Source organism: Aulonocara sp. 'chitande type north' Nkhata Bay, linkage group LG2, assembly GCF_057382095.1.
Source record: "Aulonocara sp. 'chitande type north' Nkhata Bay isolate Kocher_YH1m ecotype deep benthic linkage group LG2, A_spYH_male_GT1.1, whole genome shotgun sequence".
Taxonomy (NCBI): domain Eukaryota; kingdom Metazoa; phylum Chordata; class Actinopteri; order Cichliformes; family Cichlidae; genus Aulonocara; species Aulonocara sp. 'chitande type north' Nkhata Bay.
Genome location: NC_141345.1, coordinates 1,357,666 through 1,373,248, shown reverse-complemented (window position 1 = coordinate 1,373,248; position 15,583 = coordinate 1,357,666). Strand labels below are relative to the sequence as shown.

Genomic DNA, 15,583 nt, shown 5'->3' with positions numbered 1-15,583 from the left:
TTTCACAGGTGATACTTACCTGCAGCTGATGCGTTACAAAGAGTATGGTTTTGCCTTTAGCGGCCCCCCGAATGGCTTTACTGAAGATATGGGAGCCCACACAGGCATCAACAGCACTGAGAGGGTCATCCAGGAGAAGAATGGGCCGCTCGCTGTAGAGTGCACGCGCCAGGCTCACTCGCTGACGCTGCCCTCCACTCAGGTTGGCACCCCTCTCGCCAATCTAAAAAGAGAAAATAAAAATACATTTTGCACAAAACTCTCCTCGTGCTGAGGCTGAATTAAATTTATTGCATAAAATGAAACTGCTGGGCATGATATTTGAGAAATCGATGTTTTCGGAGCTGACATTTTGTTAAAAAGAAGCAACAGATACCTCTGTCATGTCTCCATATGGGAGCTCTGCAATGTCTGGGAGTAAACAGCACGCCTCCAGCACTGCACTGTATCTAATGTCGAAACAAATATGCAAAGTTAGGGATAAATTTGCAGGTTTAGCACTTTTTTACTTATAACACGGTTATACAGTACTTATTCTTACTTGTCTGGGTTATACTTATTTCCAAACAAGATATTTTCCTTGAGAGAATCATTTAGGATCCAGGCTTGTTGGGACACATATGCGAAGCCACCGCTGACAGCAACTTTTCCTTCTAACAGAGTCATCTAAAACACAAAGGCAGAAGGTAGGGAGCAGAGAAAACAGTTGAAAAAGTCCTTTTCAGATTGCAGGTTATACTGTGACATTGTGTGTGACTGAAAACTTCAGCAAGAAAAGCTGTCCTTGTTGTTATTCATGAGTTATTCTGGGTTATCTGAAGAGGAAATCTAAAGTGAGCATCTAGTTGAGCATTCACTCGAATCTCACCTGTCCCAGCAGAGCAGACAGAAGAGAGCTCTTTCCACTCCCGACACCTCCACAGATTCCAACCAGCGACCCCTAGTAGCAGTGGCAAAATAGAGAACATTCTCTAATGCTACCAAAGTAGCCTTGTAGGAATCACTGTTTAAAATGATCTTTACTTTAGACCCTTTTGTCATGTTTAATATGAGTATTCACCACTGTAAGTAACATGTATGGAAGGACTACAACTGAGAAAAAGCATAATTAATCGACTTGATATGTGTTTGTGGTGTTACCTTCTTTATACGCAGGTTAATTTGGTGCAGGGTCTTGTGCAGTGGGGGGCGTATGCTTTGAGTGGAGGAGACGGTGCTTTGTGGACTCTCCTGCTCCATATTTGTGAGGAGACTTTGCACATTGGGGTTTTCCTTGTTTCCTTTGCCATCCTCTGTGGAAATGTACAAGCTAAGCTTTTCCCTTCGCAGCACATGCTTCATTACTCCTCGCTTCTTGGGAGCCGGGTTTGGCTTTTTGCCTTTTGCCTTTTCCCAAGCCAGCGTGGCAACCTGAAATTCTACAGCGTTGCCAGGATCCTCCATTTTTTCTACAACCTCCTCTCTGTCATCCATCGTGAAGAGCCTCTGTGGAGTCAAACGTAGTGGGATAGATTATAGACAACACGCATTGTGATGACCAGTTTAATAGTTACTTAAATATTTTAGTGCTTGAAAAACAAAAGTGCAGTTTAATCCTTTTTTAAAAACATGTTTACATGTGGTAAACAGGTTAAGTACTACGAAAACGGAAAAAATAAAGAAACGACTGTAAATAAAAATAAAAAAAAACAGAAAACCCAAGGATAAATCTAATGATCAGAAGGTCGGGGGTTCAAATCCACTGAACGGCTACCCTGAGGTACCGCTGGGCAAGGTACCGTCCCTACACACTGCTCTCCAGTCACTGAATTGGTGGCTGCCCACTGCTTTACTGACTGATTGGGTTAAATGCAGAGAGTAATTTCACTACAGGGGATTAATAAAGTATATTTTTAAAAAAAATGCTTTTTACTTAGCTTTGTATTTATCACGTGTTTGGAAAACAGCAAAAAATGTCAGATGTGATACGTGAATAGGCTAAAAACTGCTTCCCCACTGACACACTATGTGAGTTTAATTTAGTGTGTGACCTCTAAAAAAAGGTACTTATTCTGAGAAGTGATATGGATTATTAAGTTCATGTATGCTTTATCAACCTTGACATCTTAAAATACTATTAAGACATGAAGACATCAACAGCTACATCACTATTCTTTACATGAAACATTATCATTTATCCACTTTTACAAGACACCAGTCCGTCTTTCTCACCTGAAATCTTTTGACTGCAACAGAAGCCTCTGATAGTGACCTCACCGCCAGTGGTGTGACTCTCAGGGCAAAGGTCATAGCATTGAAAACTGCAACCACAGTGAAAGCCTGAGGTAGGATGTGTAGAGATGGAGACAGTTATACTCAATAATTTATTTATATTCATGAAGTTTGACTTTAAAATGTGTATATGTGCTCGTCATGACCACAGACTCGGTGGGCATCTTAAAAGTTACATGATTTAAATAAATATGCAGTCAACATGCTGACTACGGATGGGTGACAAATTATAGGAAAACCACACCATAGTGCTTCAGTTTTGGACAACATTGATTAATGATTTAGCCAGTGGACCATCCGTGCCCCAATATGTCCCTTAGATTTTTTTTGTCTTGTTGCCATTTTGATGTGAAAATCAGAATCCTCTGGGCCGGGCTCAGTACTTTTCTACATACCACAAAGCATAATTGTCATTCATTGTCTTTATGATTTGTTTTTCCTATTTTCTTGTCACACACCGGTAGATTTTTATATATAAATACCTCAGCTGCGGTTAGGTCATAACCTAAGGCCATATGTAAGGAGAAAGTGCAGACGCTTGCGAGCACCATAATGACAGGAGACAATCCCACTGTTATGCTTTGGACGTTCCCGGCCCTCTCTAGTATGCTCCTCTCTTCTAACCGCACTTCTGTCGAGGAGATCAGAAAGACAGAGATGATAAATAACCAAGGACAGACACAAAGAATGCGAATGTGACGTAAGGGTCGAGTGAAAGTGTTGGCCAGCCAATCCACACCACAATCAGAGTCACTCACCAAAATAGCAAGCACACAAAAATAGATACAAGAGAGGACAAGAGACTCGCTCTTCAAAGGGGCTCCAAAAGCTGGTGATCCTTGAAAACTTTTCAAGTCCAATTCCTGAATCCTGACCCTCTCGTCTATGTTTGTATATCCCGTTTGCACGGGCTCGTTTAGTCACTTCATTGTCCTTATTCCCCATTGGGATGTGTGTGTTCTTGCATAAACTACAAAGGAGGAGTCATCGGCACAATTGCTGACTGTAAATTTGGAATGACATTGTAACTCTTAAGACTCATTCACCAATGAACGCCAATTAATTATTGTTATTATAGCAGGTAATCACAAGACAGCAATGAAAGTGAGACCCAGCTGGCTAATTTGGAGCAGATTAAATAGGGAAAATGATGCTTATCCATGACCTAGAGCAAGGACCTCATGAGAAAAGGCCATCGCTTAGTCATGAATAAGTAGAGCAGCCTTGACAGCCATTTAAGGTATCATAGGGCCCCAAACACTTTGCAAATTAATCTTGAAGTGCAGGGATTGAAAGTGCCTTTGATTATAGACAATGGCACACTTAAACAGGGCAGGTTAATGGAAATGGATTAAGGGGCAGGGTTATCATGCCAGTTTGCTACGAGGACAAGCCTACTTTTAGGTGATAAACCGCTCATTTAGTGACTAATTTGCATGAGTAAAAGATGTTCAAGTGAAGTGGCACTTTATTCTCAAAAATGCTGACCTGCACAAAGTTCCCAGGTCTTCACCACATTCAAGAAATGAGCATTGGATATATTGCTGAGTCACATGACTGCCACTCACTGCGAATGTTTTTTGCAAAGGCATCTTCCCAACAATACATCTTGATGAACTTTATGCAGCCCAAGATCTCGTTCATCAGCCTCACGCGCTGGTCGCTGACTGCCACACACTTCTTGCGGAAATATGCCGTCAACCTCGATGCAAGCATCTGTCCAGACAGGAACGGGGGAAATGATGACAGGAGAAATAAGTGGCGGGGGAGGAAATGAAAGCAGACATAATCACATTAACTGTGCTGCAGGCCTGTCCCGGAGACCAGAGTGATAAACGCCTTCCCCATCAATAGCAGGGTCTCTAGCTGTCAGACTACAGCTCAGACTGAGTGTAATTTGAAAACAACAGTTAGAAAGTTGACAGGCGACTGATAGCCACAGAGTTATGATGCTTTTAAAAAGTGTCTGTTTGGCTCTCCAATAATCTAAATTAACTTAAAGACTTTAATGACGTTACGATTTCTGTCTTCAACTAAGAATGAATCAGCAATAATAAACTCTCTGCTGAGTAATCTTTGGTAAAACTTTTTGAAACTGCTATAATTACATTATCTTAAAGTGGACCCATTACGTCATTTTCTCTCATATCGATGAACTGTCATACTGATGGACGCTCATATTACACATCACCAAAATTTTAAATCAGGTCAATTTATGTACACGTAATCCACATGAGCCAAAAAGCTTCAGTCTGCCCTAAACGCTCCATTTCAATTTCTTCTGCTGCTGGATTTGTTTGTCAAAGAGAGCAGATATTCCTAATACGGTCATCTAAAGCACACCACTCTGTCTTTAAAAAAAAGTTGGCTTACAGGGAGGATGGGAGAAAAGGAGAAAAACAGCTTGCTTCAGACAGAGAAGGAATAGAGGTGCTGCAACGAGGCACAGCACAAGATAAATAAGCAGTTTTTTGAACTGTGACTCATGCAAGTCTAGCAGAGTCCAGGAATAAAAAATAAGGAGCCGGAAATCAGCATAAAAGGTCCACTTTAAAAAGAATGACAGACAGACAACCATGTTTTCCATTCTTTGCCTCTGGTTAGATGTTATAGTGAAAGTCGTACCATGACAGGGTAAATGATGATGAAAATGGATGACCCCATCAGAGCCGTGGGGCCCAGGAAGAATGCAGTGTAAGATAGACCCAGTATTCCCACAAGTGGCCCTCCAGCCAGAAGGCAGCCCACACACACTGCTTCATAGAGCCGCTGGCCATCACTGGAGCAGATGTTGATCAGCTAGGTAGAGAGAGACAGTGATTTACATAAAGTACTGCTTCAAAATTCCTCCAAATATTACTACAAAAACAGTTTTATGAACACAGTTATCCTTATTCCCACATTCACTTATGGACAATGATTCCTCTTAAGCTGAGTAATGACTAATCTTAGACAGCCTCCCCTCCCTCAGGCTATGGGATTTGTCGAAATCTAAGCAGGACTGGTGTAAGAGCAGAAATTAAATCCATCTCAATCATCTGCATGTGGTGCCCTGCAGCGAGGGATGATTTCTTTAATATGAAGAGGAGTTCCCTCCAGGGTTACAACACCTACCTCGCCCGGACTGATGTCTTTAGTGCTGCGCAGGCGGAGGATCTTGTGGAAGGCCAGGGTAAGAGTGGCCCCACGGAGGCGTGCTGCAGTGCGGTAATTGACGCCCCACATGAGTCCCAGAGACCAGGAGCGCATCAGTTCCATGAGGAAGAGCCCGGCTGCCAGAGACAGGCCATACCACACAGAGCTCTCTGAGCTCTGGGAATACTCCAGCAGAGATTTAACCAGGATAGCCTGCCCACATAGAGTGACAGGAAGGAAAGAGTGAGGAAAGAAGGAAAGCACAGAGAAAAAGTGGCAGTGGCAAAACAGAGAACAACAAGGACAGAGATAACGTAGGAGACACAGAATAAAAACAAGCAGAAACACAGGAAATATTTCATATATAACTTGATTAAAAGTGGACAAAATAAAATATGACAAAATGCATTTTTAAGCAATATTTTTGCTCGCCTGGATAAGTAAAATTAGTCAGTAGAAAGAATACATACAACATTGCTTTGTCATTAAATGCACTAAAGAGGAAAAGATCACATAAGAATGTGCGACAAATGTGTCATTGTCTAAGAACTAAATCCAGTTAATGCTATTAGTTGTGGGTACAGGAATCACACAGTATGCACATAAGACATCAAAAGAAACAGCTTGGAGCAAAAGGAACAATGAAAGTCACTCAGACATGCCACAGACTTAGAACTTCAAACATCATTACTTTTCAGTTTTCTGATAAGGAATGTTTAGAAATATTCACACTTTGAGTTTGTTCTGCGACAATCATCTGAGAGCTGTTTTGGCAGGGAATCTAAAGCTACAAGTGTGCCACATAAAAAGCCCTGCGCATATCTGGACCAAAGTGTGACTGGGTACAAAACAGCTAATCTATGGTATTAATATGACTCTCAGTATCTAAGGCTTTGTAATCTCCCAGTATGTTTTCATTTCAATTTCCAGACCAGCATGAAACAGGATAAAGTGATTTTCTGAAAATACATGGACTTGAGGCTCCAAGCCAGCGACCATGCTGAAAGGCGTTTTAGCTGAATCAGCAAAAAAATATAAAAGGCAAAGAAGGATTTAGACTGTACTCACAGCCCCAACAAAGCCGGCCACCATTGTGAGAAGCAGGGAGAATACGGCCACCAGCGTACGGGTTTGGCAGAACCTCCAGAAGACTCTTGTCAGGGATGCCCCCTCTCGCCCGCTTCGTTTGAGCTCCTCGTGCCACAAATGTTCAAGCCTGGAACCAAAACCCAGGATCACAAATAGTGACAAACTATAGGAGTGCACAGTTCAGCCAAACATGAGTCCATTCTCACTAAACTAAATATATATAACTCTCTAACGGCTTCCCCTTTGTTCACGCATCAGTGCTATCCAATGTGGTGGTAAAGAGCCCAAAAGTTTCTTGGATATTTTTTTCTTTAATTGGATAAAATCAGCACTTCCCAAAATAGAGGATAAAAACAGTATAGAAGGCAATCAATGCAATCACAAAACCCCAAAGACAACTGAAGATAGCTAGGGTGATAATAGTATAAAGGTGACCTACAATATACAATCACGCTTCACATAATCGCACTGAGAAAGGTACCACCAAACATGTTAAAGATGTGCTAATGCACTTTTATTGCTGTATAATGCCATTTGAAGTGGGTAAATATCTTGTTGGCCAAATGCATCACGGCTAATGACTCTATAAAGCAGCAGTCGAGCAGCTGCAGAAAGTAATTAACGCCCTAACGACTTTATTAAAAACGTATCAGAGATAGACACAACATTATACCCGCTACACTCTTGCACGGCCTGGTAATTGCTACTTGAAGTCAAATGGTGCTAAATCTAAGGAATTGCAATTATTTGCACTCCAAATGCTGCAGAGACACAGTTTGATTCACAGAAAGTTAGACTAGTGTTCCTAAATCCAATCAAAGAACCAAGCGAGGAATAGCAAATTAAACTGGAAGAGATTTTTTTAAGCACCCCCCCATTACTGTCCAAAATGAATATACAACTGTGGTCAGAAGATTACAGATAATTTGGGAGTTTTAATGATTTTAATGAGTTTGAACTGTTCTTTTTCCACGGTGGAACGATTTTAAAGCATTACTTTAGAAAGCAAGAACTGGTTGCACAAGTATGAATTTATAATGGATTTAATCCACACGGGGACAAAAGTATACATACAGGCTAAAATGTGCACATACATAGCATTTGTGTGACAGGACTGGCCAATATTCAAAACAATGAGAAAGTCCAAGGAACTCAGTCAAGATCTATGAAGGGAAATTGTAGATTTACACGAGCGGGGGAGGTCTCTCTGAGCCATTTCTAAACAGCTGCCATCATATTTATATGCACGATGAGCACATGCAAACTTCTGATCGCACAAATCCAAAGTCATGTGTATTTAGAAATACCATATTAGATCTCATGTGCGTACATGTACCTACATATAAATGAAAAGGAGAACAGCGGGGCAACAGTGCGGGCTGTAAAGCAGGAATTATTTGCTTTCGAACAGGAGTGAAATGTTCCTGACAGCCATCGTTTCAGCATGCCAGATGGCACGCAAAGCTGATGTTGCAGGAGTGTGTTTGAACAGCACACAGCATTCAAGGTTCGCACCTCACTGAGCAACCAACAAGTGTCAACTCTCCCAGGGCGCCTTTCCAATTTCCCGTGCTGTGCTTTTGCATCTCCATTCTGTAAATGTTCTTGCTATGTAAACTGTGACAGACACCCACCCAGTGGCTTTGTGCTCTTTTGCTGCTTCCTGTGTCTGCTTCTTTTTAACATACACAAAGCAGCACAAAAACTCTCAGCCCTGAGCCACGATCTTTAAACAGAACAAGCATTACTGGCAACCTACGCAGTTGTCACCAGATACAAGAGTGAACTTCCTCAAATAGTCGCTCTCCTTTTTACTGCTGAGTCACAGCAGCAATGGAAAAAAACACTGGTTTTACTTTCCCTGAGTAGCACAAATAATAAGCTTAATGTAAAACATTTAGGTTCATTCATAGAATCAGAGCGTCTTTACGAGGCATTTCCCAAGCTGTAGCTTGGCCTTTTATCTCACGGTCTGCCCCAGCCCGGCTCCTGTCAGTGACAGCTAATGGATGAGACAGGGAGACACTGTGCATTGCAGGTACACACTTAATGCCATTATTGTCTAAGAGAGGCACAAATTCTCACGGTAATCTGTAATCCCAGCCTTTCTTAGCAACACTCCCCTGCCTTTATCCCATCACATCGTTCCTGTATTGTAAACAGACACAGGATGTTCATCAGTTAAGTCTCAAGGTATAGCTTAACTATGTGCTGCACAAACACACAAAACGGTACATAATTATGAATACTAAAACGACAGCATAACAGCTGTATCACTCCAAAAACCCTGACTAATAACACTGAATGAAACGTGAACTTGCATTTTCCGTTTTCGTCACAATTAATCTCACTAGGTTTAACAAAAGGGCTTTCTCGATATTTATTTTAAAAAGACAACCCTGTCCCACGAGACTGAAACAGGCTTGTACAGTTACATATCATATCAGTGGAATTCATCCTCAAACAGCAAGCTCCACAGGATACTCTGGACAAATAACACAATCTCAGCTCAGGGTTGCAGCACAAAGAGAATCTACTTGTACAAGTGACCGAAGCACATTTTAACCAAGAATGGATTAGCAACTCTCCTCCACAACTTCACTAGATGTTAATTAGCAATTTGAATATTTGAAAATTAGTAACTTCATTTTCACTCCTTCAGCTAAAGCATCAGAGCATATAATGAAGATGCCAGTCATGTGCAGTGAGCTGACTGCATGTTACTTAAAATGATGACACTGGCATTACTCAACACTTATAAAGAAACCAAGCAACAACTACAAGGGCTGAAAATGGAAGTCAACAGAGTTCCCCTCGAAAAAACTGTATAAATTAATGTTGTTACACCGAACCAAAAAAAAAAAAGGGTAACTCTGTTATTCATTTCTTGTTGAGAGACAGGGCCGATGTTAGTGCCAAAAAGGGGCTGTTCAGGCTGCCTGCCAGGCTTCATTTGGGTTCATTTATGTCTGTGCCCTCTCGACTGTCCTTGTGGTACCGGTGCCTTTTGAAATCCATTTTACAGACCATCCAGTTAATCTATGCTATAGGTTAGGCTACTAAAACTGTAGTTTTGTGCATATGTATCAACCTATAATGCAGCCATTTGCAAATCTCATGAATCCATATTTTATTTGCAGCTGGTTGTAGGGAACATATCAGCTACTTGAACTGAGAAAATGTGCCAATTCACAAAAAAGTATTAGCTTATTTTGAATTCGACGGCAGCAGCACGTCTCAAAAGAGTCGGGGAGGGGTCAACAAAAGGTTAGAAGAGTAAGTGGCGCTAAAAAGAGAAGGCTCAATAACACGACTGGTTATACAAAGAGCATCTTAGAGAGGCCGTTTCATAAAAGCAAAGACAGGCAAAGTTTCACAGTCTGCAAAAAATAAAAAATATCACATCTACAACTTGTGGAACAATATCAGAATAACATGAATAAGTGTTAATAAGTCGTATTTATGTTAACATAAATAAATGTTAACATAAATAACAAAAAAAGATAAACGGGTTAGGTTTTGTTGGAAGAATTTGACAAGATTTTTTATTTCACCCTCTCAGAAATCTCAGGCTTAAGAGGGCTAACCTCCCTGTCAACTACTATCAGCTATCTCTAAAGTACTACCGTGTCTTTTCATCATCTTGTTATTAAAGACTATTGAAGGGGGATAAAAGACACTTTAATTGAAAAATTCCTCTAACGAGCAAGTCTATATATTTTGGGTATACACCTCTAGACTAGATAAAAGAGATAATAAGAACTTAATGAAACTACTGGTGGCTGGTAGAAAGACTAGGAAGGAGAGCCCAACATCTAATATATGAATGGAAATCACAATGTTCATTGATAAACTGGACAAGCATTTCTCAGTTATACATCTGAACAATTTGTTTTACACTGGGAAATATTGGTCAGCTCTGTGACGCCCTGTAGACCTGGTATTGTTTTTGAACATCTATAACTAAATTGTACTGACCAGTCGAAACCTTCCTGCTTGGTCAAAGTTGTTTCTCTTGTTTCTTTTTTCCTTTGTATATATGTTGCATATGTAGTCTTGGATGTTAATAATAATACAAAGAAGAAGAAAAGATGAAGAAAAAGAAAATGGCAGATCCATTTAACAGGAGTTTGTTCTTCAGTAGTTTCCAACACTCTGTCTGTGACCCTCATTCTCACTCTCTTTGTTAATGATGACATAAATCTTGAATAAGGCTATAATTTTGTGCAATGACGCTGCAAATTTTAGTAAATGCTGTTTCATAAAGGAGTGAACAGCACATTTGATGCTGGGTAAATACAGCCAGCTAGATATACTAGCCTGTATTTACCGCAGTGCTATGCTACACAGATGACTGATTTAAAATAATTCCCAGATTGTTGACTGTAAAGAAAGAAAGTAGAAGAAACAGTTTGGCTCATCAAAACTCAATATTAATATGTTATACAACATGCAGTGTCTGTGTAAACAGCATATTATAGTTTTGCTTTGTGATTTCACTCAAAAGTCCCTTTTTTTTAAAGAGGGGACAGTTCCCATATATTAAATTTCTCTGTTATAAAGAAAAGGTAAAAATCTAACACCGTCAAATAACTCCCACCTCACCTTTTTATTTCATGCCTCACCAGGTTCCAGTATTGTGGGAATACTGTGTTTCAACAATAAATAGACTCTTCCTAACACCGCAGGTCCCTTTCATCAGGCAAACCTCAGCTTTGGCACAATTACCTCACCTTTGGCAGTTGACTGCAGAGGCTTCGTGGCAAGACAGTCCCCACACATCATCTATAGACAAGCTGGACGCCTTGTAGGCTTTCACTGCCAGCGGCGAGAGCCAGTGCAGAGTCATAAATGAGAAGAGGCCAGCATTATCGACTGGATGCTGGTGCCTGGAATAGAGTGGAAGACGTGGAAATAGGTGAGATGTATAAAAGCACAGGTACACACACAGAGGCGCTATGCTGGGGGAACAGACAGACATAGGTTTTCTGAGAAATAATCGGCGCCTTTGACTCGCCAGAGTCAATGAAAGGTGAATCATGCCGGCTGTGTTTGGATAGTAATTTACACGCTCTTCACAGAAATCTAAGAGTGCAGCGAAAAGAAAAAGAAGTTGTGTGTGTGGGGGGGGGGTTATCAGTGGGTATATGCTCAGACATGGCACTGTGCTGCTGGAAGATATGTTGCAAGCCCTTATCATGGCCTCAGGCTACACCCGAATAGTCAGCACATTAGGGAGGGGCCAAACAGAGCAAATGTGTACTCCAGAGTCTGTGTGTATCTTCACACTTCAACATACAACAACATCTTCACACTGTAGGAGCTTAAAACCGTCTCTGCCTTTATGTTCTCATTCATCTCTCTCGCTACCAGAGTCATCAAATACAATTAAAGTCGATTTTGTTTACTTGTGCCTTATCCTGAAGGGCTTTAAAAGCTGAAGGCTTTTCCTGTAGCGTCCTGGCCTCTTTGGCCCCCTCTCCAATGAAGCCTCTGCTTCCTCTTCCTCCAGTTCTGGCAGCGGTTGCAGAGAGGGCAGTGACAGACCCTCTACACACTCGGCTGCTTCCAGTGCACCAGGGAACATGTTGGGCCCTCTGAGGAGAAAAGAGCATTGTGAAAGCCATTGTACAAATATTTCTATTTATTTACACCAAGTTGTTACACAGTAACTGATCAATAGTACAAAACCCCCAAACATTGTTATATAATATCTCCAGACACAGTAATTCATTTTTGTGCACTGTAGTACACATTTAGTTTTGGCTTGCATCACTCACACTCTACATGCCACTCTGCTGAGTCCTGATGTTTCTTAGAGGACAACAGTAGCTTTAAAATGATGTCACATGTAAGCATGATGTCACATGTAAGCATGATATCTACATTTAAAATATGTTTTTAAACTCAGATTATGATTAATTTTCAAAAACAAACATCTAGTAAGTAATTTGAGGGGGTTTTCAGACCTAAGCTTATTTAGTTTCACAGAGGAAATGACTCATTTATTAATGTGTACTCTGGTGCTCGTCAGGACTTTGTACTTAAATTTATTTCACTTTTTTCTAGTAGACAACTCTTTGACAGAGGCAGAAAGAATTCTTAACACAATCATTGAGGGAGATTCAGACATAGATCTTTCAGAAGATGAGAGTCATATGAGCCAAATAGGAGAGGGTGAAAACCCAGGAGGAGCCAGACAAACATTATCAAGATGCAGTGGCGGATGTAATGGAGAACGACACAGGGTCAGCTGGAATCTGCCGTCATCCTATCTGGTCCAACACCAGCATGTAGGAGAATCAGGAATTTTTGATTTTGAGTGAAAAAAGTACGGGTAACGTGCAGAAATGTCTTCCAGTAAATTGATTTAACTTATAAAGATGGTGTAAATGTGTTGTAAGTGAACTATATCGGATATTGGAGTATCTAAATTTTATTTTGCTAAATAATTTTCCATTATCTTCGGTTTATGACTTTGTTGGAAGAATGCAGAATTGGAGATGATGGTACCCTAATGACACTTAATGACTGGAGCCCACAGCAGTATTTCCAGCAGTAAAACTAATTCAGGACTTGTCCTTGTTGACCAACCAGCGTATGGTACAGGATTCAACACAACACCAGAAGAAACCAATAGCTTTTTAGGAATCTCAGTGTACCATGCCAATGTACTGGGCTGCCAAAATAAGAGTCGCAGTTATGGCTGATTCCATGACATGTGGTCATTTCTACAAGATCAGGTCTTCGCTGAAAGTAGTCGATGAGCTGCCAGAAAATGAGAAAAAAAAGGATCTCCTGGGGAAAGTCAGACCACTTCTAAAGAGAGTCCTTCAAGGTTGCCTCAATCTGCCCAGGCCAACAAAGGTCTGTATGATGAACAGGGACAAATATATGAACAAGACCTGAATAATACCAGTGATGAAGAGTTCTCTCTAGAAATCAAGAAAAGGACTGAATTTTGTTAGTTTCACATTCGTGATCAATGAACTCTCCTTGTGCACTGTAGTGCACATGTTGTAACATTTTAATAAAATTAGTTAAAAACAAAATTGTTTTTGCAATGTGTTTTTTACCAACCCAACACTTGATTTATATGGAAAAAATCAAAATACCTTTTTTCCATATAAATCTCAGGAGGATATAACATATGTTAATGTTTGAGGATTTTGTTAGCAGTTTTGCTTGATTATAGCATTATCAAAACCTCTGGAGTTTCCTTATGGCTTATAACATATGGTGAGTGTTTTGCTGAATCGTCCCCTGAGACACAGATAGGCTCGAGAATCACCTTGCTCATAGGTCACAGCCCCTCTCTGGTGTACAACTAAAGTGCTTATCTATTTAAAGACAACCTGCCAGCAGCCCCAGGAGCTCGGGAACAGACATCTGAGCTGTCGGTGTGTCCACACACCGTCACTGATCCCTTGTATGGCAAACCTCCATGACAAGGTCAGCTTGACCTGTGTCAAGAGACTCACCAGAGACCGTGGTAGATAGTGAGATTCAATACAGTGCATACCGAAGGTGCATAACTGAGTTGCATAACAAAAAGTAACAACATGTTGTAACTCCTAATGTAAAAGTATGATGTGAACCTAACTCTGAGTTCAGGAAAAACAGGAAAAAAAAGTCCTCCATGCCCCAGTCATGTGAAGTTTGTCATATGGCTGTGAAGTTTCAAAGCTCTCTTTAGGGGAAAGGCTGCACACTTTTAGTTTAAAATATAAACCTTTGCAGCCTGCATTCAAAGAGCTCCTGGAGCAAAACAAAGAAGGTTCAGACTAAATATGCTGGATAGTTGTTTAACTTGTTAGTCAGGTTTCAGCTGGGACAACAAAATCATAAACATGCATGAGAGAAGTCATTTTGCAGCTTTCATTTTACCAAAACATAAACACATAAAGTTCACATATCAACTAAAAAGTAGCAAAGGCACAAAGAAAAGTAGAAATTAGAGGCAGAGAAGTTAATAACTGGAGTTACGGTAAACATAATGTCTGATATTAGGATAGACACACTTACACGCTTTGCCCTTAAATTCCTTGATGACGTTATCAAAAATCAATACTTTTAAAACGCAGCCTCCCTCTAAACAGGCATTTAATTATAGAGATCCCGCAGAAGATCATATGTTCCTGTTACTGGTGTGGAAACAGAGGGATTAATTTATGTTTTCACTGTGACACTTACTTTTAAGTCCTCCTTGGTCAGGTCAGTACAGATCTCAGATGTTGTGCCTATAAGCAAGAACCAGAGAAGAAGAAGATTCTAACGACCATGGTATCTCTTCTCTAACTTTTGTCATTTCATTAAAGTCTAAACTCCGCACAGACACATCTTCCTCATCTGCGGAGCTGCGCTCGGATGAATACACGTTTAGGAAACATGGGAAACTTTAGCGCCTCACGTGTATGAAATGCGTGCTGCTTTCTCCCGGCATTAACTGAAGCTACCTCCTTTTGCCGTCACACGGAGCCCCGAGGGGAGAGGAATTCCCGATAACGCTCTTATGTCACACGGTCTCCACCAACCGCTGACAGAGCTTAGCGGTCACCCTAGTAACGGGGATAACAACGAGGAAGTGCACACAGCAGGGAGGGGCGGGTCCACAGAGGATATTTTTAAACAGGCGGAAGAATGCTGCATTTTAATTGGTTGCTAGGTTGTTAGGCATTGGGAGGGCCGCTCTGCTGTGATTGGTTATATTTGGCTCGCCCGGTTCTCGTTACCGCTCAAAGTGCACCATACATACTGTCCGTCCCTTCATCGGAAGGCTTTCTTTGCACAATCATCAAAATGTAGACAGTTTTCTAATGGATCATTCGGCGCCCGCATGAGCTTCAAATGACTTTCATTTTTTTTAAAAAGTCCAGGTTAGAGAAATGTCCTAGAGAGATAATAAATATAATAAAGAAATAATATGTGTGAGTGACCCCATCAGGTATTTCTCACTTTTTCAGAAGGGAATGGGCTTTTTAGTTATATCTGATATAAAATGATAGATCACCCTCAATAAACACGAAGCAATAATTCTGAGTAAATTGAGATATATAAAATTAATGGTTGATATATATTAAAGAAAACG

The 15,583-nt window shown here is 40.7% G+C and overlaps 1 protein-coding gene across 1 annotated transcript in view; it reads right to left on the bottom strand.

Moving 5' to 3' along the window:
• Nucleotides 1–15,061, bottom strand: part of LOC147337166 (ATP-binding cassette sub-family C member 5) — a 28,820-nt gene extending 13,759 nt beyond the window's left edge. The window contains exons 1-15 of the mRNA XM_086300940.1: nucleotides 14,906–15,061; nucleotides 14,689–14,735; nucleotides 11,904–12,092; nucleotides 11,229–11,384; nucleotides 6,475–6,622; nucleotides 5,386–5,619; nucleotides 4,897–5,070; nucleotides 3,840–3,987; nucleotides 2,754–2,902; nucleotides 2,212–2,319; nucleotides 1,141–1,485; nucleotides 869–940; nucleotides 542–666; nucleotides 377–449; nucleotides 20–223 (exon numbers count right to left, since the gene is read on the bottom strand). Of these exons, the coding sequence (XP_086157066.1) occupies nucleotides 20–223; nucleotides 377–449; nucleotides 542–666; nucleotides 869–940; nucleotides 1,141–1,485; nucleotides 2,212–2,319; nucleotides 2,754–2,902; nucleotides 3,840–3,987; nucleotides 4,897–5,070; nucleotides 5,386–5,619; nucleotides 6,475–6,622; nucleotides 11,229–11,384; nucleotides 11,904–12,082 (2,115 nt within the window). The 5' untranslated portion in view covers nucleotides 12,083–12,092; nucleotides 14,689–14,735; nucleotides 14,906–15,061. The remainder of the gene's footprint in view (nucleotides 1–19; nucleotides 224–376; nucleotides 450–541; nucleotides 667–868; nucleotides 941–1,140; nucleotides 1,486–2,211; nucleotides 2,320–2,753; nucleotides 2,903–3,839; nucleotides 3,988–4,896; nucleotides 5,071–5,385; nucleotides 5,620–6,474; nucleotides 6,623–11,228; nucleotides 11,385–11,903; nucleotides 12,093–14,688; nucleotides 14,736–14,905) is intronic.
• Nucleotides 15,062–15,583: the final 522 nt, after the last annotated feature.